We start from the raw sequence: 24107 nt of genomic DNA, 5'->3' as shown, positions 1-24107 counted from the left end.
CAGAAAGGCAGGCACCTTTCAAGAACAAGCCACAGGGAGGGCAAGACAAAGGAGGCACCTCCTCTCTCCCTCCTGTCAGGCTGCTCAGGGTAAGGCTTTCCAAACAAGCACCACAAGTTTGGGTTTAGCATTTGAGCACCAGTGACATCCCTGGGGGGGTGGCCCCGTTCTGTTCCAGGAAATAAGTGTCTCTTCAGACCTACTGTACTAATGAGATAGAGTTGTCTAAGAACCATCATTATACCCATTTTCTCAGCCAGTGGAAACAGCACTTTACCCTTGTTATGGAGCTCATTTATGGCCCAAGTGAGCTGGGAAAGAGTTTATATTGTCCTCCCCTTGATGAAGCACTCTGCCTGAAAAGTTTGGTTCTCTGTTTATGAGCAGCATAGGACTTAAATAGGACTTTCTCACATTTCACAATTTCTGACATCCTGAGCCCTACAGGAATCTTTCTTGTCTGCAGCAGAGACCATGCACAGAACATGGTGCTTGGACTGACACACAGTCCCACAAGTAGTGCTGTCCCCATGCTTTGGCATGGGACAAGTGACAATCCCAGGCAGCCCAACATGTGGGACTTACAAGATCCTCCTTGTCTCTCTGCAGGAGCAGAGAGATGGGGACTGGGGGGACCATCATTTGCAAACAAACACCTCTCTGAATTTCAGTGACCCCAATATGTACCTAACCACGGGCATTTTAGCACACACTGTATAATTAGAGAGTAAAAATAACTTTAGGTCTATTACCATGAAAATGGGAAGGGACTTTACTGTCTGGTAATTAAAATCTTATCCCTTTTGGTAGCATATGGAATCAAGGAACAAGCATTTTTGCTTAGGGTATAGAACCAAGTTGCACTAGCAGTAACTGTGTTTTATCTCTTGGTGATGCACAATAAAAGATTCAGATCTAACTTTATAAAAGGCAGCAGTAACCAAAAGCCAGCACAGACTCTTATCAAACATTCCAAAGATGCTAATATGTATTGACCTTCTTTTGTGTCTCTCTCTTTTTTTTCCCGAGATGTTTCACTTATTTCAACATGAAGATGTAGATGAAAATTACCTAAAGTTTACTCAATGTGTCTACCAAAAAGATCTGTGTGTACCACGTGCCTGTGGGTCAGAGTGAATTTTGGGGGTTCATTATTCCCAAATGTGGATAGATCAAAATACGAAAAAGAAAACTGCAAAAGGGAAGGGAAAATTACAACAGTGGTTTTCCCAGGGCTGTGTTCAGTTTGAATCAGGAAATCACACCAGGTTCCAAAGACTGCAGCACCATGCAACAACTCCCACAGTGCTGGAAGAGAAGGGGAAGGTCTCCAGGAAGAGCTCCTAGCAGCCTTCCAGTACTGGAAGGGGAACTGCAAGAGATCTGAAGGACTTTTCCCAAGGGACATGCAGTGACAGGACCAGGAGGAATGGCTTTATATGGGAAGAAAGTAGGTTAGGATAAGATGTTGGGAAGAAATACTTTACAGTGAGGGTGGTGAGGCACTGGCACAGGTTGCCCAGAGCAGCTGGGATATCCCATCCCTGGAAGTGTCAGCTCCAGGCTGGATGGGTCTTTGAGCAACCTGGAATGTGTCCTGCCCATGCCAGAGGGGTTAGAACTAGTGGATCTTTAATGTCCCTCCTAACCCAAACCATTCTATGATTCCATGATTCCATGATAACAACCTAATTCTTTGCAACCACCTAATTTAAACCTTCTCAAATGCACTTTTGCTTTTATTAAGCAAAGCTTTGCACACTGATGGAAGGAGTCCAGAGCTTGCATTCATAAAGCTAAGTTATTGCTACCAATAAAAATAAATAGATGGCAATTACTACGGAATTACATTTAGACCAAAAACGACTGAATTTATTACCCCTCCAAATATGTGCAGCATAATATGCAGCAAAACAGAAGTTTAAGGAGAAGGGGTGAGCAAAGAAACTTCTCTTTCTCTTTAATGATGCAGCCAAGAGGCAGCCAAGCTCATACAATATCTGAAATCTGAAGCTGTAAGCAAAGAGGGCCTCTAGGTACAGCACTTGTGTGCAGATAACAGCAAGTGGTTCAGCAAGGGGTATAATGCAAAAAGAGCAGAGACAGCTCTGCATTAAATGAGAACACCAGGCTGGGAAAAATCCTATTAGAGAGATGCCTTCTGTTAAACTTTATCCTCTACAACCAACAGGTTTTAGTCAAAATCCACCGATGCTCTTTCCACTGATGTACCCAAGCTCTAGCTACTAAGCCTTGCTGCAGGTCAGAGCTCTTTGCTTTTCCTGTGGAGTGTAATTCATGTAGAACACACTTGAGAAGTGGACAAGGTTATCAAGCCCAAAAGTACTTCCAAGGGTATATATGTGCCTCCACTTCAGGAGGCAAAAATCAACTTCCTGGTGTAAAAATCAACTTCCAGGTGTAAAAGCCCAATTGCAGCTTTTATCAGTGCTTTCCTGCCTGTGGGCACTGTGCTGTAATGGGAATGTGAGGCAAGCAGAGGATGCTCCCACACAGTACAGCCAAGACCATCCCCAGATTAACAATGCCAGCTTCCAACACACTTTCTTTTAATATAACATTGCTAAAATAGCAACTTTGTTTTAAAGGAGTGCCTAAAACGTGGGAAATTTTAAATGATAGTTCCCACAAATTACCTCTGACTGTACTCTCAGAAAACTGCATCTAACTGCTGTGAAAGTATGAGGTACATTTTTCTCTAAAATGATAATAGTTGCCTGGTTAGCAAGTGGCAGTGCAACAGCTAACAAAAGATGTTCTGAAACAGCTTCCAGATGATGTCCTTGAAAAATGAAGAGCTATCCAAAGTCAAAACTTGCACAGATTATTTTACATATGCTGACAGTCTCAGGAGTTGAGACCCTTGCTGCCACCCAACTCATCCAGGGATGCAGCTCTGGGGGAGACTGGTGTGCAGGGCTTTGGTTTATTTGTTAAATGCCTGGTGCTCAGCTTCCTCACCTTCTTGGTCTTGTTTATCCTTTCTCTTCCAAATTTATTCAACCAGAGATGGGCTCTGTCCTGGAAGTATCACTGAGGGGATGCAGCACTTGCTACACACACACAGACTGATTGCTTGGTCCCCTTGTATCTAATATCCCTGCATGAAGTCCCAGAATTCCCTTCCATTGTGCTGGCAGGCTGTTAAAGACATCTCCCTTTAATTTAAAGGCTTACATTGATGGAGAGCTCAGTCCCTTGGCAATCAGGCTGATTGCTCTCACTCTTGAAAATCTACATTGTATTTCTACATTGATTCTTGCTGACTTCAATTTCCAGTCACTGGGTATTACATCCTTTCCCATTAAGAATCCCTCTAACACCTCCTCTCCCTGGGCAGTCATTTCATCAGGTTCTTTGTGACATTCTAAATAGGCTGGCAGCCTTATTTAGGCACCACAATACAGTGGGTCTCAGTCCCAATCCTGCTCCTCCTGCTCTGCAGTTCTTTAATTTCAGGATAATATCTAGCTCCCATTTGTCAAAGACTAGAGCAAAAAGGGACATCACCACTCTTGCAATGGGAATAGAGTGGGATGGCCAGGAAGTCCCCCACCAGCCTTCTTGTGAAGATTCCAGGCTTTTATGGTTTGCTGTTGTTTTTTGGTTTTTTTATTTGGTTGATTTTTTGTTTTGTTTTGTTTTTTGGGGTTTGTGGGTTTTTTGTTTTGTTTTGTTGTTTTTGGTTTTTTGGGGTTTTTTGTTGTTGTTGTTGTTGTTTTGGTTTTTTTTTTTGTTTGGGTTGGGCTTTTTAAAGAGGCAGAGACACTCAGGTGTGTTGTGAGCAAAGCTCTATTTAGCTGATACAGGGGCAGGTAGGAACTGTGGTTTCCATGAGGGCATCCTGTGAATGCTTCTGTAGGTATTTGTGTAGTCCAGAACTCTCCTTCCAATCCCCAGGGAAGAACTACAGACCTCACCTTCCCACAGACAGGATGTGAAGAGTGCACTTGGGATCATCATTATTACTCTTCTGATATCCCAGGACATTTTTTTGATGTCATGTATGAAGCCAAAGTCCCGAAGAAAGGCATCCTTCAGGAACTGTGGAGCTCTGGATCTGGAAAGGTGGGACAGCTTCTCCATATACCTAATGGAAAGGCTATATTTGCCTCAGGCTACCCAAATACCATCTTAACCCACTCTCCCCAAAAGTGCCTCAAGACATCTCTGTTTGTTCCTGAATTCAACAGCTTGAGGCTTTGTTCCCAGCACTCCCCACCGTGCTGTGTTGAAGCAGGGTTTGAAGCCAGGGCATGGGAAACATTCATCCTTCATGCTCAGAGCCCTGGTGAAGGAATTCTTCCAGAGACAGCTCGTCCTGGCTTGGTTTCCCAGCTGAGTGTGGAGAATGGCCTTTTATCCTCATTTTTGTCAATAGTCAAACCAAAAGGACAGTACTTGCTGTTTGTCAGAGCATGCATGGTCTGATTCCAAGGTCTGGCTGATCCCAGGGCCCAGTCAGTTCCCCTTTTCCAGGGAAAGTCCACACCCACCAGGTTTATAATTCTTCCTAACCTGAACCAGTGTTTGCCCAGCCTCTTTCTCTGTGTCCCTTTCCCCCTTCCTTGGCTTTTGCTGGTGACAGTGACCTGCAGCACTGCATTCCCTGACTCAGGAGGGCAGGTAGTCTTCCCAGCTGAAATGGAGAAGGCTTGGCTTCACTCATTCTGGATGAGCTGAGTCAGAAATAGGTGTTACTGCCATCCCCCAGCACACATTTGCTCCAGCCCCTGACACACTGTCACACAGACATTTACAGATGGCCTGGGTACTGCCTGGGGGAAAGTTTTCCTGCCAAATCCAATGTCAGTACAACCAGCAGTGGTTGCTGATGTGTCCATACTTCCTGTAACTGCTAATAACAGATTCCAGGCTTCTGGACAGGTTTGAGTGTGACAGGACTGCCACACAAGGCGTCCCAGCAGTTTGACAGCTGGCTGCTCACTTCCTAAAAGCTCCTCATTAGTAGATGGTGTTTATACACAATGAAACAAAACAAATCCAAATCAAAGAAAAAGATGCTTTTTTCAAGCATATGCTCAAGAGCCTTGCATGAACTAACATTCAGAACTCTGTTGCTTATCCCATTTAATCTGATCTACAGATGACAGACAATGAAAAAGAATCAAATAGGAGCTGACTTACAAGTCACAGACCCTGTAAATCAAGAGAAAGCCCTCTTTTTTGCTGACTCTGGCTTTCTTGCAGGTCTGCAGAGTTTAGCAATGTGGTCCCAGAGCTGAGGTTGGGCAGACACATCGAGCTATTGGAGATGATTTAGTGTTTGACACTAATTCCATCCAAAGGAAGCACTAGATGGAAACTGCATTTACATCAAAAGGAGTTCACATTCAGCTCAGCTCCAAGTGCTTTTCTGGAATATACAGCTCCCATTCCACATCTGGGAGGCCAGAGGAGGAAAACAAACTCCTTTTCTTCTGAATGAATCTAAAAAAAAGGTCTCACCTTCTGTGCCAAGCTCTGCCTGCTCCAAGGTCCTGCCCAAGGTCTCCTGGCCACTTTTATCAACCTCAAGAGGAATGCCTTTTCACAGTGCAAGGACACACAATGTCCTGTAATCTCAGCCCAGTTCAGAGCAGAGGTGTAGCTTACAGGCTCTGAATTCATCTCAGCTCCACCTTTTACTTGGTACCCTGATGGTTTACGAAGAAATACATATTCCTGCAGGAAAGGAAAAGGTGTTCCCAGCTCTTCAGTGGCACAGCTGCTTCCCTAAGTTTTCATGCTAATGTCTTGGTTCTTTGGCTTTCTGGATGATGCCTTCATACAAGTAAGCAGCCCTTGACAAGAGAGTGTGTGTCCCAAGTTGTTTGGTGGAAGTGGAAGTGTCCCAAGGCTGCCATTCCCCTCTCCTTGGCTAATTACCATGCTCACATGATCATGCTGGGCTGCCCAGCAAGAAGCAGGAGAAGAGCAACATCCCTGAGTGTCCAGGGAATTTTTCTCACACCTCAGTGTTCATTTTAAATTCTCACAGCTCCTTCCATCTCACACAGAAAATCTGCAGTGCCTCAGTCTTGCTTTAGCTCGTTGCATTACTCATCCTGGTGATGGGTCTTCCCAGGCAGCTTGTGACAAAGCAATTAAATTCGGGGGGGGAAAGCTCTTTCTGACTGAGAAAGCTGCTCACTGATCTCTGCTCAAACTCTAAGCTTGACATCCCACTGTCTCAGAGAGGTCAGCAGTCTGGAGAAAGAGAAATAAGTGGGAAGAACTCATCACTACAGCTGTTTGGGAGGTGGGAGAGGGTCAGCTTCAGGGAGGTCTGTTCCCTTCCTGAATCTCTGCTGTCATTGCCAGAGATAACTCCTTATTTTTCAGCTTTCACCCTCAGGCAAAGCCCAGAAAAAACAGTTTGAAGGACTGCAGGGCAAAGCCACTGACACGCAGCTTCCCACTGCACCGGTCTTATACAGAAGATACACCTTTGAGCCAGAGCAAGAACCCTGGTCATGGGCCCAGGGGACAGTGATAGAGCTTGGCAGCACCTAGGGTACATACTGCAAAACGAGGAGCCACTAAATGTGCTGGAAAACCACGACAGCCCCGGAGGGAGATCAAAGTTAACACACAGCTTGACCCCTTTCCATACCCTGCACACAGCATGTGTTAGAACAGCTCCCCCGGCGCACTGCAGCAGCCCTGTCTAATGGCAGCACAATCCAAAGCACTCTGGCTTGCTCTGATCCTGTATTTCTCGTGGAAAACAGAAAAAAAAAAAATCTAAGGTACCTGAAAGAGCTCATTTCACAGCAATATATTTTGATATTGCAACAAAACATATCCTACAGAAAATTCCCAAGCAGTGTCTCTAGCATGGCTAAATTCATTCTGCCAGTCTACAGTAGCAAACAGCACTTGGTCCTTCCAAGAGGACCTCAGGACAGGGTAAAAAGTCATTCCATTGTTCCCTGACCAGCACTGCACAGCTCACACAGTGCTCTGAAGCAGGGAGGCTTAGTGGCATTTCTGGATCCTTTTATAAAGCTTAAGCACAGCTTTTCCATCCTTGTTAACTACCTGGTTTTCTTCATAGGCACTGAACTGCCCTCTCAGGTGGAGCTGTTTTTGAGAAGTCCCTTTTGTCTGCAGACAAGGGCTTTGAAGCTTTCACTTCGTGCTGATGATCATAAACCTCCTCAGCCTTTCAGCAGGAACGGAAGGACAGGGATTCCAATTGCTGAGAAACAGCCCTTGTTGCAGTCAGGGGAAAAATCATTAAGCACTGATTGATTCTTCACTTTTTTCTCTACAGAACCACGTTCTCCAGTGATGGATTTCAGCAAATAACAATTGCTTGGCTGTTCAGCCTCTGCCCAAACTGCAGGGAGAATCAGAGTAGCTGGGAATGGAGGGGGAATGTCCTTTGCCACCCTCAGCCTGGGCACCACATGTGCCTAAAGTAACAATGGAAAGCACACAGTTCTGCTTGGCTGAAATTTTATTCAGGACACCATTTTCTGCTCTCTTCAGGACACCATTCTCCAGCACCATCCCTGTGGCCCAGGGGGAGCATTTTGCACATGCTGGTGTTGCCAGGTGTATGAAAGTATATCTCAGCCCTCCTCTGGATCAGCTGCTGGTTGTTCCTCATGGATGTGGAGAACCAGGGAAGAGCTGGCAGCCCTGGTGAAAGGGAGCACAGCACAGCAGAAGCAGACTGGGGCTGTCAGATCCAAGTCTCACCAGCACTGAATAGCTGGGTACCTGCCAGGCAGAGGAGCTCCACTGAGTTGTGAAAGGGATTTTTAAGCACAGCTAGGGAGCACAGATTTGTCTCCCCTCATACTGGGAGCCCTGCAGCATGCACTGCATTGCAGACACATCGCTGCATCGCTGTGCCAGTGTCTCACTGTGTCCTGCACTTGCTTTTTCACAGCTTGTGTTAGGGCTGAGCCTGAACACAGAAAACACAGCATTCACCTGATCCTTGGCAGCTGCCAGCCCGAGGCAGCCTCTCACTGCTACCCCTGCTTTGGCCACCTGGATGGCTTTTTAGCAGCTCTAACCCTCTGCAGCTTCCCCACAGGGCACTTGCCAATGTGATAAGACCTAAACAGGTTGTTCTCCAAAGAGAACCCCAGCCAGTTGACTGAGCCAATGCTTCCAGGCATCTGGGCTCTTCAGTTGGAGAGAGAAAGGATGGGAGGTTTGTTCATGACAAAATTAATTAAGCAGCTACAAGGTAAAGCATGGAGGGGTCTTTAAACACATCACAGCACACCTATAAACACCCTGCAGTGCAATCCATAGGCCTTCTCTGCACAGCTGCTGTCAGTGCTGCTGGCAGATAAACTAAATAATGCCCCTGTTGTGTCCCCCACCCCTGCCTCAGCCCAGGCAAGTAATCTCTTTTTTATGTCTCTCCTCTAGAAATGTATGGTAACCAGATTACCCTCAAGTCTTCCAGACTGCTTTCATATTTGATGGAAATGCAGAAGTTATTGCAGGTAGGTAAAAAAAAAAAAAGAGCCTCAATCCCCTTGAAAAGTCAGTTGCTCATGCAGTGGAGGCACAGGGAAGTGTTGGTGAGCTACAGAGCACCTGGCAGAAAAGACAAGTAGACAAATTCTCTGCTTTGAGGTCACCCCACCAATTTCTCCCATGTATCCCATTGTTTCTGAGTACATAGACAAGTATTCCCAAACGTGGCCAACTCTGCTGACTAAATGCCCCTTTTCCTTGTACCTCATCAAACTTGTTCTGCCACACCCCTGCTCAGAAGGATATCGAGTATCCTGTGGCCTGTCCAGGTGGTCCTCCACTTACAAGTGGGCTGGCAAGGTGTTCCTGCTGTAGGAAGGTAGGGGAGCAGCTGAGTCCTCAACTGAATTCTTTATCCTGGTTCTTCTTCCTTGAACTGTCCTTTCTCTGCACCTCAGCATCTTTTGCCCTTGCAAAATGAAGGTCTCCAGTGTGGAAGAAGACATCAAACCCATCTCTTTTACCTTTAAGGCTGTTGCCACTCTGCCAAAATAACACATTTTCCCATGCACTTGTCTACCAAAAGCTGAAATGTGGTGATTTCTGTATTTCTGCTGAGTGCCAGAAAAGAATCCTCTTGCTCAGAACCTTCATTAAAGCAAGACCAACTAAATTAGCTGCCCTAGGGATCTGATGAAAGCCCGGAAAATGTTAAAAAGATTTAAAGGGGAAAAAACCCAACTACTGGCAGTGGTGAATGCTTCTTAATTAGAACCTTAGAATGCACAATTCAAACACACCCCAGTCATCCTCCAGCTCCCTGCAAAAGTTAATGAGATTAGTTTTTCTTACAGTCCCCCACTGATCCGTGAAGCACAAAAAGGGAGTCAGCAGGGCTGACAGTGGGTGCAGGGCTGGATGCTGATTGCCTTTACAGGGGTATAATTCCAGCAGGATCCCTTGCAGACCCTGCTGGCATTGTTCCAGGAAGCACGGTGGCAACTGCTGGGTTGTGCTGTGGGGACAAAGGTCTGGCCCTAAGTAACTGAAGCAAAAAGTGATGATGAAGTCCACCTCATGCACCAAATGAAAATCAAGTATCAGGTACTGTGGCTTTGCTGCTTCTTCAGTCCAAAGGAGGATATAATTACATACTTGATTTATGAATAATGGAAGTTGGGTTGGTTTTTTTTATTTTCATCTGAAAAGTCCCCAGAGTTGCACTGTTGCCAAAGCCTCTTGTAACTCAGACCAACAGTGAGAGAGAGAATTAACAACCCTGCAAATTCCCTCGCAGCAAAGAGAGCAGGCTTGGTATCCCAAGACTTGCAATAAACTTCCCCTAGTCACACAAAAGAACCCAAACACGAGGGTTCTTCATGTGTGCAAGTCTTTCAAGATCTGTATAATCCATCTTAATGCAGAAAGATCACAAGTTTGATTTAGTCTGGGTCAGGGCTAGCTATTTGCTTAAAGCAAACGCTCTGTTTACCCTGGGATAATCTGTGAGTCTTTTCTTGCCCACTTACTCTCATCCTCTCCCTGTTCAGGATGCCTGCTCACACACTGGGAAATTCAGTGAGTGAAAACTACTCCACAGAGTGCCCCAAATGCCCTGTGCTGGTGTGGAGGAGATCTACACACACTTTCTAGGGAAAGTGGATGAAATTCCTATCAGTGACCCTCAGGGAGCTTCAATGACAAGAATATCTGTGGTTTATCTTCAATGGTAAGAATCACTGTTATTTTCTGGGGTTGGATGTCAGACAAAACATCATGTTGCTCCACTTCTGCAGATGGATTTGGGGCACAGAGCTGTATCCCAGGAAATGACACCTGCTTGGAATGAGACATTGCAAAGAGACAACCATCACAGTCTCCAGCCATTGGTTTATTCCACATCACAAAATTTCCCAAGGAAAAATAGCAGTACAATGCGGTCTTAGAGGAGTTTGGTATTGTTTGTCTGTTATTGGGGGAAGGGGTTTTGGATTTTTTTGGTTGGATTTTTGGTGTCATGTTATTTGTGGGTTTTTACATGCTTATCACTATTAATACTACTGCTCATCAGTGTGCACTCTGTTAATTCCTAGGAGAAAAGAACCTGAGAAATTTCCTCCACAAAATCATAAAAGGGGCACTAGAAAAAGGAAAAGTTGATATGGAAGAGATGTAAATTCTGGTTCTTCACTTGATCATTTTTTATGGAAAGAAGGGGAGAGGGAAGAAGACAGGAAAAAAATATGTCTTCTGAAGACACATGTTGCTTTTTTTGAAATCACTGTATGGCTTTATTGTAGAATCACAGAAAGGTTTGGGATGAAAGGGACTTCAAAGATCACCCAGTTCCAAATCCCCTGCCATGGGCAGGGAGTTACAAGAGGCTTTGGCAACAGTGCAACTCTGGGGAATTTTTAGATTAAAATAAAAGAAACCAAACATTCTACCAGAGCAGGTTGCTCAAAACCACATCCAACCTGGCCTTGAATGCTTCCAGGGATGGTGCATTCACAGTTGTCCCTGGGCAACTTGTTCCAGTGCCTCACCAACCCCACAGTAAAGAATTTCTTTCTTATAGCAAATCTAAACCTGCCTTCTGTCAGTTTAAAGCCATTTCCTGTCGACTTGTTACTATATACCTCATGTCAAAAGTCACTCTCCCAGCTCTCTTTTAGACCCCCTTTAGGCACTTGAAGGCTGCTATAGGGTGCTCTAAACTTTTTGCCAGAGTTCCCTGATTTTCTAAGGCTGCCAGTAAAGTCTATTTTGTTGTTTTGACCTCTTGAGAATATCCTGTCAGCATTTCTCCCTTGCTTCTAACTTGGAATACATGAAAACCCATAAGATGTCCTAAGTGGCTCATCAAGTGAGATTTGGGGCCTTAATGGTCCCAAGCACCTCTTTCTTGCATGTTAGAGGACCTGACTGTATGCTTAGAAAGATACTCACCTGTCAGTGAGGTAGAAACTGTAGAGAGCAGTTCTTCAGGAGAAAGGGGGGAGCTGAAGATACCCGACTGTGTCATAGTTATGGGACAGGCTACCATGTGAGCACAAAAAAAGCAGAAAAAAAAGGAAGGAGTGTAACTAAAACCCCCTCGATGGGGTCCTTCTCATTCTGTGTCAGTGCTTTCCATAGGCTTAGATGTCTGATTCAGCAGACTATGCAAGCAGGAGTGATGATAAATGTGACACAAAATGCTTGCCCCATTCCTTCTCTGTGGGACATTTCAAAAGAGGGTTTATCTAATCCCTTCCTATAGCAAAACATTAAAAATATTTTCCTCTAGCCCCTTATACACCACTCACAGTGGTGTAAAGTCCTGCATTAGGACTTTACTTGAGGCAGTGAGATGCCTTTGCTTATAAAGGAGCAAGATTCATTGCTGGGGCAAGGGAAAGGCTTCCATCACCTTCCTGCTCACCTGAAAAAAGTGCACACACACACAGAGAGAGGTCCACCCACCTCAGCCCTTCAGTGAGACAATGCTTCATCTTCCAGTCTCCTGAATCTGTCAGCTGGTTAATTCAGCTGCACCACAAAGTCTGCCCACTCAGTCCTTTCCCCAGCCTTTTGATCCTCTCAGCATTGGCCAGCACTGCCTCGAGAGGATCTCTCTGGAAACCAAGTGCTGACACTGGGGAGTCCAACCACAGAGCTGAAAAGCTCTGCAAGCCTCAGAGAGACAAAATACCCCTCTCCCCCTGTTTCTCTTCTTTTTGGATAGCACCTAGACAAAACCTCATCTTCTCTAATGCCGCCCTTTCCTGTTGTCATAACACCTTTCAGAAATGCAGGGTGTGATGTTCTCCTCTACCACCTAAACCAAAATGTTCTTCCTACTGCCTTTGCTCCACACAGCCCCCTTGGGTAGGTACCCCTAAAACTTCCTTGTCTGCCCCACCCAAACCCCACATCTCCACAGGAAGGGAAGCACTGGGCCTGTCATCTCTGCCAGCTCTCCACACACAGATGCACATGTGCAAGCCAAGAGCTGCATCCCCAGTTCTCACTGCCTATTTCTGAGGTTTGAAGTTTCCCCATGATCCTGAAAGCACAAGACTGTTACTCTCCTCACCCCCACATCCCTTTCCAGTGTTATCTCACTGGAATATCTGTCCATGCTTCTGCACAATCCTTGAGGATCACAAAGCAAAAGTCCCTGTCCCATGCAAGACTGGTGCTGCTGTCACCAAGTCAGAAGCTTTGTGGCTGGGCTTCGAGGTATGTGGTCATCAGCAGGAGACAAAGTCTGCATCAGAGCTGTGATGATTCAGGGGGTTTTAGGGTGGTTTTTTTTTCTTTCCCACCAGCCAATAAGAGCATTCACAGAGGCACTTCTTCTCTGGCAGGAAGCAGGGCAGTTAATCTTCTGGCTGTCGGGCTCCTCGTCTGACGTGGTGGAGATGGCAGTGAACTTCGCCTGCAGCTTCACTGCACTTTGCTGTCTGGCACTCTGGAGCTTCACCGGGACTTCAGGTGGTAAGAATGGAAAATAATTGCTCTTTTCCTTGTGTTTTAGGTTCTGTGAGTGCTGCTATGTAACGCTCTGGTAAATAACAGCCTTTCTCCAACTGCTGCCCATGCTGGTTCAGCACTGCAGGGTTCAGGCTGCAGCTGAAAACCCAACTGCTCTAAAGACTTTCTCCTCATGTAGTGAACCATGCTATCCAGGGATATCATTTAGGGATTTTAAAGTCAATTTATGGTTTTAACTCATTTGTCAGTGTTTAAACTCTGCGTGACCTTGATTATTAAATCTAAAGACTGTGGGTAACAATCTGACTGCTAAGTACAGATGGACACTTGAGTGCCGATTAGCTGACTTTTAATGAAGTATTACCCTGTTTCATTTCTTTCTTTGCTGAGCAAGGGAACTCTCTTGATTGCAGCTGGCCTTAAATCTTTAGAATGGGAGCTGCAGAGAGGAATGTTTTTCTCTGAAGGTCTTAGTTCTGTTTCAGTATTATTTTGGCTCCCATACACAGAAAGAACTGAGGGATGGTGCTTGGTTAGCCAGTAGCTTTTTGTTTCTGCTGTGGTTTCCTTTGGGGGCTGCACAGGCATGCAGGAACTCTGCCACATCTTAAATGTAAAGATAAAGCCTAGCTTTAATGGGGGAGGAAGTTTTGAAAGGAGGGAGTAATGGGGAGGAGGTTTGCAAAGCATCTGATGGAAAAAAAAATCAACCTGTTGCAATCTGCTTATTTGTTTTGCTGCAGCCTGTGAGGGAGCATCCACAGGATTGCTCTCTCCTACTGCAGGAAATAGGTCCCTAAAGTAATCCTCAGGGGGGAAAGCACAAGAGAGAGTCTCCTAATGCAACATTCAGCTCATCTCTGCAAGAACAGTCCTCGTTTGCTTAATAACAGTTGTTGCCTGTTAACTTTGAGCAAGAAAAGAGTCTAACCATGCTATTGTCCAACAGAAAGAGCAGGAGGAGGGCTCGCTTTTCCATCTTTCTACACATTTCCAAGTCCAGGAGCAAGGATGGGCTCTGCAATATGAATGCTCTGGTCCTAGAGCAGCAAGAGTTGTCTGCTCAGATCATGAGATCAAACATTCTGGGCCTCTGAGAATTGTAGATGCCTGGCCAAGTCCTGCAGAGCCTCTGTTCCCACCCAGGCCTGGATGTGTCAGGAATGCTGGTTTGCCTAGAGCCCTGCACTGCTATTTGACCCTCTGGGCCAGGTCTGTCTTGTGTCTGGAACAGGGCCATCACCTTACACAAATCCAAATTTTTAGGTAATGACATTCAAGCCAAGCCAGGGAAGAAACAGCCAGAAAAGGCTGCAGTAAGAAAATCAGAATTACAGGTACCTCACACCAGATAGCTTCTGGGATTTGGAAATATAGTACCGCAAACTATTCCAAACAATGATTTCAGACCAGTGTGTGTGCCATGCAGTGACCACCTTGAATGAGAATCAAAGCACACAAAGAAAACCAAATCCTAGCCTTAAGGAATCTGGGTCCCCAGAGGAAAACAGTGGAGTGGAGTTCTCTCCCAGGGGCTCAGTAGATTTTATACCCACTTTGCTCTGGCATGAGTCGTTTTCAACACCAAGTTGCAACAGGTGAAAGAGGTAAAATGCCCAGTACCCCTTGGTGAGAGCTGGGGGGAAAATATAACCTATAGTCTATCACCTGCTTACAACACATGGTGTATTTTCTCTACCTGTCTACAACTTGCTAGTCTGTCAGCTCACCTCTCCAGGTGATGCATTTCAGAGGCCTGGCCACGTGTGACACTGCTGGATCTCCATGCACTGGAGTCAGGAACAAGGTTTCTTGGACTCTGACTCTTGCTTTGAATAACACATGCAATAGTTTTCTTCCCATACACACAGTGTGATTTCAGCCAGTGTCATTCACCCGTGCTTATAAAAGACGTCACCATGACTCAAGAGGCGTTGAGGGCTCTCAAAAGCCACAAAAGGACATTGTGTAAAGATTAAAAGGGTCTGTGGTTGTCACCTCCTTCTACAAAGAACAGTGCTTGATGTCAGCACCCCCACCACTGCCGCACCTGACTTTCCAAAAGGGTTGAGAGCAGATATTCATGCAGGGTGCTGGGGAGCAGCAAGAAAAGCCCAAAGCAGCGACCTGCTCTCAGCCTGGCTGAGTTGCCAGGTGAGCTCAGGAAACAGCTGGTCCCTATAGCTGTTGGGTTGGCACAGGAAAAAGCATGGCATTTCTGAGGAAGAAGACAGTGGCTGTGAGGGCAAACCAAAGCCCTGCTCTGCCTCGAGCTTCCTTGCTGCCTGCAGACAGGTCCTCTTGAATCATTTATAGATCCCAGTGCCCTAATCCCCTTTGAAAAGTTTTACCCATGAGATGAGCACTGGGTAAGATGTGCTCTTGCTGCAGTGGGAAAATACCATCCCATGGAAAACAGTCTTGGGACCTACAAGTGGATTCTGGACTGTTGGGTGGAAAAATCACCAGATTGCCCAGCACTGGCTGCACATCCAGTGCTAACATAGCATGGGACAGGAAAGCTCATATCCTCCACACCAGACACAAAGCCACCTGCAGAACATCAGCTCCTCTCATTGAGGCAGCTGGGGTATCAGCCAGGAAGAGATAAGGATTTGGACATCCTTGGGTTAAGAAGGAATGTTACTGAGTGTCTCCTTTGCAGGTTAAGGCATAAATCCCTGAGCAGTGTTACAAGTGGGTGCAGCAATTAACACCTGTGAGAAGGATGTGATAGTGTAAGCAGGACATGCATAAGCAACACGTGAGACAAATTTTTGCCACCTTCCATGCTGATGATGGCACATAATTCTGGTTTGGTGGGGGGTTTTGTTGGTTTTGTTTTGTTGTTTTTTTTGTTTTTTAATAGACTCTGGATCACCAAGCTGCCTCTGTCTTCTGCTTAGGTTTCTCAGTACAAACTGGCTTAAATACACAGTCTGTGTTCTGTGCAGCTGGCTGTGGGTGAGAGGTCTATTTGTGAAAAAAGCTAGAGGTGATAAAAAGCCTGAGTTTCACAGCAGATTTAGTGCAAACTCTGTGTGCACAAGCAAACACAGGCTTACTGCCTGCACACACACAGGGTCACCTCCTGCACTGGCAGGCCTTGGCATTAGCAATGGCTGCATGGCACCTTCTAAGGTTGGGGATTTTTTCCTCTTCTTTGATTTCAGAAGTGGGAAAATGGAGGGGAAGGCAAATGAAAAAAGGGATGAAATAATAGCATCAACTGTAAGCTTCGAGCTTCTTTTAAATTATTGAAAAATAAGCAGTGCATGGGGGAAGAGCTACACAAGCAAGTAAAAATACACAGTAAATGATTCTATGAAGTGCTCTAATGTGAAAGGTCATGGGCTAACCTACGCCCTCCCCAATTTCCATTTTCTACATACCTTGCTTCTCTACTCCCTGATCTTGGTAATCATACAATTGTTTGGGTTAGAAAGGACCTTAAAGACCATCTGCTTCCAACCCCTCTGCCACAGGCAGGGACATGGGCAGAGACTAGATTGCTCAAATCCCCATCCAGCCTGGACTTGAAAACTTCCAAGGATGCAACATGTACCAGTGTCTTATCACTCTTTCAGTGAAGAATTTCTTCCTACTATCTAAATCCTTCTAGCACAGAAACCTCAAGATGCCATCAAAAGTTTAAGGGTGGGGCGTGGGGAAATGACTTACACCAGTAAGATAAGATATGCAAATTAAGAGCAGCAGGACTCTGGAGCCAGTGTTTAATATGTTATCAAAACTATGCTGTACTCTGAGCAACATGATATATCTTTATAAGCAGGTTCAAAGCTGGTCCTTCTATAAACTGGGAGTCATACCAGAGACAAATAGTATTTGTGATAGTCTGGCTTCTTCTAAGTGATTTTGAGCTCTGCTACCATTTCTGGAAGCATCTCTCTATGTCACTTCATTTCCCAGGACTGTTGCACCATTTCAAACACATAATGGATGTGAGCAAAGACCTTCTGAAGTACAACTGCATTGGACAAGTGAAAGGATTTATCATTGGTTCAGAGGGCTGAAGCTCCCACCCTTTCAGGCCCCTGATGTGTTTCACCCTGATGTTTTGTGTTGTTCCAGTTACAGATGCACCACCACCTCACTCCACCATCAGACCTGGCTCCCCTGTCCCAGTGAACACCAACAACCCCGGGGTGCGCAAGGCTGCTCGCCTTGGGGTCTACAGGTACAACAACAGCTCCAACGATCTCTTTCTGTTCAAGGAATCACAGATCAAGAAAGCTATGGTACAGGTAAGAGCAGCAGACTCCTGATGGTCCTCCAAACCATCTTCTAGTTGACCCTCCTACAGCACATCCTAGACACGACAGCCCTGGCCCTCCTCGGGACTGCTAAAGCTGTCCCCTGTACCACTGCCACACAGGAGGGCTCTGTGTAGGTGGCACACAGTTCTCAGGTGCAGCACTTGATCCCTAGCCAAAGTTTTGGCATCTCTTTGCCCTGCCCTCATTTTAAAGGAGGAAACTGCTTTCTCTAGATTGTCAGAGGGCTGAAGTACATGCTTCACGTGGAAATCAAACGCACCGTGTGCGAGAAGAGGGATCACTCCAGCCTGGACAGCTGTCACTTTCAGAGGAACAAAAACCTGCAACGGGTATGTGTTCAACTCCTTTGGGATACCCAGGAACTGCAGGGGATTCTTGGCCATCTCTAGCTGTATGATCACCTTTAGACCAGCTCTGCCATGTCTTCATACATGTACATACAAGCCTCCTCTGCAGAGCCAGCTGGGGTGAGGCAGGGTTATCACCTTTCATGCATCCAGGGCCAGCTCCTGTCTGCAAGGAGTTGAACCAGACACATCCTCCTGGCCCACATTCCTGGGTAACTAAGTGAAAGTGTGCAGGAGTAGAGTAGGTGCTGAATAGAGAGATTTCCTGGGTGGGGGAGTTCCTTACACAGGCTTTCCCACTGGACAGGATTACCTAGCAAACAGTGTTTTTCCTAGGATAAAGTGGGCAGACAAAAGGATGCTGTTCTCCCCTGTCCCATCATGGCCTGCAATGCTGAGACCAGCCAGCAGACAACTGAACTTTCTCACCAACTCCCCTTTTATTCACAGACGCTGAGATGCTACTTCGAGGTCTGGATAACACCTTGGACACACAAAGTACATATCCCTGTTGCCCACTGTCACCAAGACCTCTCCCCATGACAGCCTGACTTACAGGGCATCTCCCACCATGAGTTTTTCCTTGCCTGGACTGCTGAGGTCAATATTGAAATGGGGAATGCACAGAATTGCCACAATTTTCTCTCAAAGCACATGGTTGTTTTTTCCCTTGAGACAGACACTCAAAAGTGAACAGACAAGACCAGCTTTGACTGAATGTATTGTTATCCAGTTGTATATCTGTTTTTCCAAAACTAAACTGCACATGAACATGTGTTGTCATTCATCAACCATCCATGCTCTGGCTGAATTTCCCAGGAAAGCACTCTCAGGAAGTTCTGTTGCACTTGCTTTGTTCTGTGATGAACCTTCACAAAGCCATGATGGAAACAAGTCTAAACCAGAGCACTTGTGACTACTACACTGAGGAAAGCTTTACAACAGTGGGATGGCTTGCCTGGGGATACACATACACAAGTTTTAAGAATCTCCAGTGCCAGGGAAATTGTTAGACACATCTGTCAGGGAATGCAGGAGGGTGAGTTGTTCTTTTTTTTAAGACAGAGGTATGGATGAGGGTGTCTTGAAACACAGACAGCCCAGAAATGACAGAGTCTAGTGCTTCCACTTTAATCAAAAGGTAAGCTACACTGTGAAAGGGCATCGCTGCAAATGCCAAGGCAAATAAATCTAGTAATTTTCCCAAAAAATAATTCTGCTGAGGTTAAACAGCACATTTTCATTCAGGTTCATACCCAACATTTAATCTCTGGCAGACCACAGCTTGTATTTAGGTTCAGTACAATGATGGTCTTCTCTAGGTGTGCATCTACCATTCCTTCAGTCTTCACACTTCATCCATGAGCCAATTATTGCTTACACTGGACTAAGATCCTTATTAGGAAGGGTTTGGGTAGCAGCTCCCTTAAAACAGCCATAATGTCTGAGCCCATGATCAGTCATACACAGACCAGCACTTCTAAATGGGCAGGGCCCTGATCTAAGCCACAAAGAACGCTTTTTTTTCCCACAAACACTCCTTTTCTTCTGAGAGTTGTTGACTTTCTGCAGCAATATTGGACCCCATATTAGCATTAACACCCCAACTTTCAGCCTTTATAACAACCACTGAGTCAAGAAAAGCCAGTGAAAGGCTCTAAGCCAAGGTCTGGGGACCTTAAGACAGTTAATATTAACATCACAGCTGAGGTATCTGCTTCAAGTAATGCCAAAGCTGGGCAAGTCTAAAGTTCTGCTTCAGGAACACCACTTGTGGCAAACAGGTGGCCCAGCAGCAGCTCAAATTCAGTATCCACTGCTGGAGAGGCAGCTGGGCTGCATTTTATCTTTGGGAACAGAAGTGTCTTGGCTGGGAAAAAAAAACCCCAAAAAAACCCACAACAATGCTCAAAAGAAAGCTCCAGAAGGACCACGAGAGGATATAGTGATGCTACATTCACCCATCACACAAGCCACCACCGACAGCCTGGTGCCAAAGACAAGGAGAAAGAAAGTCAGCTATGGTGGCTTGGGTTGTCCACAAAGCAGGAAAGCCAAGCCACAGCTAAGTTTGTAGGAGAGTAAGAGAAGCCCAGAAGAGCTGCTTGCTCCTTGCATCTCAGAAAGGCTAGGAATGGTCTCAATCCCTCTTCTCCTTCACCTGCATGCTCCACACAATGCCAAGGGCTTCCAACAGGCTGTCAGCTCTAGACAGTCTGGCCCAGAAGAGGCTGGGCAGATCCATGTTCCTTCCTTCAGCCAGCAGGACAGCCTGGTGTTCAGAACAGATGCCATTTGCCTCTCACATGCCACAGCGGGGGAGAGCAGGCAGCACGCTGTCACTTCAGCTCTGTGCAGAGATGCATGCAGGCAGTGAGCATGTCACACAACAGTGTCCCCTGTGTGACTCTCCATGCCCCTGGCACACAGTGCTTCATCTCAGTGTCCTCACCAAGCCAATTCTCCATTTGTCAGAGCAGCAAAAGTTAAAGCCAGGTGAACTTGGCACCATGCAGGCTGACAAACCCAACAGGCCTTTGCTGTTCTCTCAAGGAAAATGCACAAAGACTGTTCAGACCTCTCTATGCAAACAGACAAGCACCTGCTGAGAAGGACAGAGCAGCCTTATGTTCAAAGCTGCATCCAAGTGTTCACTGTGACATTACAGTAAGAAAGGCACTCTGGAATTGTAGCATCCATTATCCCCCTCAGCTGTGGTAACAGCTTTCATGAGCACCAAAGAAAGGAGCAGAGCTAAAGTCAGCTGAGCTCTTTGTATCACTCCAGAGCACTTCACTCAAGAAGGATTTGGGTAATTAAAGAGGAGGACACTGCTAGCCCTGACCTGAAGAACTGCAGCTAAATACCATTTAATCACAATGACATGCAGAAGTCAAAAAACCAATGTCTCTGCCCTCTGCATCTTGGCTAGAATTTACACCAAGGTTAACAGTTCACCAATACACTCCAAGGGGTTCATACCCTTGCAGACCTTGCTGGGGCTCTGACTCTATTTCAAGTTACAATGGCAATTCAAAAATATTTTTAGTAAAGATTTAGGGCATGAGGTGAGAAGGAAAACTAATTTCTGTCAGCCCTGTATGTTAAAGGCAAAAAGGAACAATCTCAGCAGTGCCTTTAAGAGCTTGCAGGACAACCACAACCTGAGTTTCACCAGAGCTTCACAATGGCCAGTGATCCTCACATGGAGATCTGCATTTGCTCAAAAGCTCTGCTCTGCAAATATTTCCTCTCATACTCCTACCTTTTAAATTGCACAAGAAACAAACTGCCTGCCACCAAACTATAAAGCATTGCTGACTGACAGACTTCCCACTTTGCATTCTCTTGACATCAGCAGCTCTACATGAAGGACCTGGGAGTTCTGCCTGTACCAGCTGAACCCAAAATTTCACAACTTGACTGACTTTCAGAGCCCACTGACAGCTGAGGGAGTCACAGCTGCACAGAACCAACACAAGCTTTAGCTGGCAGCAGACAGATAAGGAGGCACAACTGCTGCTGACTGTGAGGAAAAAGCCTTGCATACATAGCTAACTACAACAACAACTTACTGCTAAATTCTTCTGTCCCTACCTCAAACAAATTACAAAAATCAGCTGCCCCCTTTGCTCATTCTTTTGCAGCATTGTTTTTAAGCAAGCTAGATGAGAGGGCCCAAGTGTCAGCATCATCAGATCCCTGTTGTGATCACTGAGCAGACCCAGGAGCTTAGGAAGTCATTATCTCACCTGCAAAATTTTTACTGACACATAGCAGACACAGATTTGAAGGAATCAGATTTATGCCAAGGCTTTGCAATCACTTTCATCAACCACTGACACTGAAAAACCAACCTTTGCATAAAAGTGTCAGGGCATACATGAGTTATCTTCAAGCAGCTCTAGTACAGAAGTTTGCTCCAGAAAAAGGACAGGGCTGTTAACTGTGGAGTAACATTTTAAATAGCTTCAGCAAAATCTTCTTGATATTTGTGCTCTGCAGAAACATCTGTTCCACCAACAAGGCAAAACAAAACACATTTTAAAAATGCACAGCTGTGGTGTACTCCAGCTCAGTTCCTCTCCTTAGATAGTTTTATTGCAGGGCTTTATAAGAACTCTAAAATTTCTCCAAGGCTTTCAGGAGATAGGGCAACATTCTCTCATATACCATAGTCTGTGCCAAAAGAAGCTTGGGTAAGACACAGGAAGCAGCCTCAGGCTTCTGTTGGAGTTATGCAGAGAGGATTTCCTCACTTCTTAGGGAACCATAGCCCTTTTCTTCTGCCACCAAAACCCAATCTTGCTCTCACAAGACCTTTGGATACCTCTGTAAATGCTCTTGTATCCAGTAAGACCTCTCTTTTCACACTGGAGAAAAGCCAGTCTCAGAGCTGCAGAGGTTCCTGCACTAACATCATCAAGAGAGAAGACTGGCTGGTTTTTTTCCAAGCCTGACTTGTTCCAGCTTTCTCCTTGCTCAAGGCAGCTGTGTCACCATCCATCTGAAATCAACACACCATTGACTCAGCCTCAGTGGAAGTGCAATGAGCCTGTAAAACCAGTCTTCACAGGAGTTCAAGAGGAGTTTATGCCAGTTTGTTTATTCCACAGGCATTTTAGTGCTGCTGCTTTACTCTTGCATTTGAGAGCCCATCAAGGATTAGAAATTTTCTTTAGAAAAAAAAGTTTTTTCTAGAAAAATACTGTTCTTAAGCACCCCTTATGCTGAATAATGAGACCTGTGTGTCAATCAGCCTGTTTCATCTGGGCTGTAACTACAGATCCCCCCACTGCTGCATACCATGGATGGATTATCAGGATCCAGCACAACACCAGGAATGGCAGCCAGCTAAAAAGAACTGTTAAAGTTCTTAGGAGAAATGAAACACCAATGGTTTGGTTAAGCAGCCTGTCACACCAACAAACACCAAAGTTTGTTGCTTAGCATTGTGCCACTCACCACAGTTTACATTTGGGGCTTTACAGACTTCAGAGGTTTTTCTTTTCCCAGAATGAATAAGGCCTGTCTGTCCAGCCTGTACAAATAGAGGGAGTTTACTGGGTACAAGTCCAGTCAGTCTGCAGTACCCTAAAAAAAATAAACTGAGAACTGCACTCTGTCCAAAGGTTACTCAGTGAAATACTTTGGTAAATGAATCATTAGAGATAGCTGTGTACCAAGAGGCAAAGCTGTGCTTGCCTCACATATACCAAAACATCAGCATACAAGAATCACCACAGCAGATTTGCTTTTTCAACCCCTATTTAATATCCCATCAAGTTCAACTTTCATATCCCACCAGAACAGCACAAATAGTTGCAAGGGCCAGCAGAGCAGTGATAACCAGCTGGGGCTGAAGCAGCCTGGCCTGGACTGTTTTCCCAAAAAGAGCAGCCCCTGGTCTGGACAGAACAAATCAGCCTGATCCAGCAGCCATCAGCTCCTTGCCACAGGACTGCTGCAGCCAGGCAGTAACACAGAACAAGGTGACAGAGGCACTGACAGGGAAGAATCCCTTTCATTTGCATAACCCTCCATTAATAGAAGAGCAGAAGGCCAGTGAAAGCAGGGGACATTTTTAGCATCACCTTCCCCTTTTCTGTTGCTCTTCGTTATATATTTATAGCAAATCTCTTTCCTTTCCAAAGGTGAGGAAATGGAGCAATAGTGTAAGTTGAGGTTTGATTGTCACCCAGTGGCAGAAAAGGAGAGAGCAGCAAAAACTTCAATTCCGAAGTGTCAATGCACTAAATCACAGCTGCTGAAACAACCCCTTTAGTTCTTCAAGATGCAAAACCTCTTACTTAAAATCACAGTATGCTTTGGGTTGGAAGAGACCTTAAAGGTCATCATCAGGGACACATTCTGTGAGACCTGTTTGCTCAAAGCCCCATCCAGCCTGGCCTTGAACATTTCCAAGGGTGGGACATCCACAACTTCCCTGAGCAACATTTCCAGTCTCTCTGCTCCATGATGCTGCCAGGCACAGAGGTGAAACTGACTGTCTGTGCTTCCCCAGGTCTTCCTTTTTCCATTTATTTTTAAATGAAGGTTATTTTTCCCCTTTTCTAGTTGGTGGGAACTTAACTGGACTGCCACAACTCCTCAAATATGGAGAGTGACTTAGCCACTTCATCCTTCAGTTCCCTCAGGACCCATGGATGCATTTCAACAGGTCATGTGCACCTTCAAGTGCTTTAAATGGCCTTGAACCTGATCCCCTACAGTGGGTGATCCTTCAGCCTCCCAGTCCCTGCCTTTCCCTTCTGCAACTGGGGCAGTGTGGCTGGAGCACTTCCTGGTGAAGAAAGGACAAAAGAATCATTGAGTACCTGTGCCTTTGCCTTGTCTTGGGTAATCAGGTCTCCCCTTTCCTTCCACAGAGGGGGATCCTCATTTTTCCTGCTTTTCCTTTTATCACCAACACGCCCACAGAAGCTTTTTTTGTTGTCCTTGATGTCTCTGGCCACATTTAATTCTCTCAGGGCTTTAGCTCCTCTAACCTGAT

The 24107-nt window shown here is 45.6% G+C and overlaps 1 protein-coding gene across 2 annotated transcripts; it reads left to right on the top strand.

Annotated features, from left to right (window-relative positions):
• The first annotated feature begins 12799 nt into the window (after positions 1-12799).
• Positions 12800-18364, top strand: CST7 (cystatin F). 2 transcript variants are annotated; one of them, XM_085054530.1, is made up of 4 exons: positions 12800-12948; positions 17041-17213; positions 17459-17575; positions 18044-18364. In XM_085054530.1, exons 1-4 carry the CDS (start codon positions 12876-12878, stop codon positions 18134-18136), a joined length of 456 nt encoding a protein of 151 aa, XP_084910656.1. In that variant the 5' UTR covers positions 12800-12875; the 3' UTR covers positions 18137-18364. The 2 variants fall into 2 exon arrangements, with proteins under 2 accessions (XP_084910656.1, XP_084910655.1); XM_085054529.1 differs by having other exon boundaries at positions 12801-12951.
• The last annotated feature ends 5743 nt before the right edge of the window (positions 18365-24107 follow it).

Source organism: Lichenostomus cassidix, chromosome 3, assembly GCF_008360975.1.
Source record: "Lichenostomus cassidix isolate B80296 chromosome 3, HeHo_3.0, whole genome shotgun sequence".
Taxonomy (NCBI): Eukaryota; Metazoa; Chordata; class Aves; order Passeriformes; family Meliphagidae; genus Lichenostomus; species Lichenostomus cassidix.
The sequence above is the reverse complement of the archived record's forward strand: the minus strand, read 5'-3'. Positions and strand labels throughout refer to the sequence as shown.

Bases quoted from the DNA above. Each gene is read 5' to 3' on its own strand.
- CST7 (XM_085054529.1), top strand. From the start codon at position 12,876: ATGGCAGTGAACTTCGCCTGCAGCTTCACTGCACTTTGCTGTCTGGCA. The intron at 12,952-17,040 runs GTAAGAATGGAA...GTGTTGTTCCAG, and splicing joins CTTCACCGGGACTTCAGGTG to TTACAGATGCACCACCACCT. The intron at 17,576-18,043 runs GTATGTGTTCAA...TTTTATTCACAG, and splicing joins GGAACAAAAACCTGCAACGG to ACGCTGAGATGCTACTTCGA.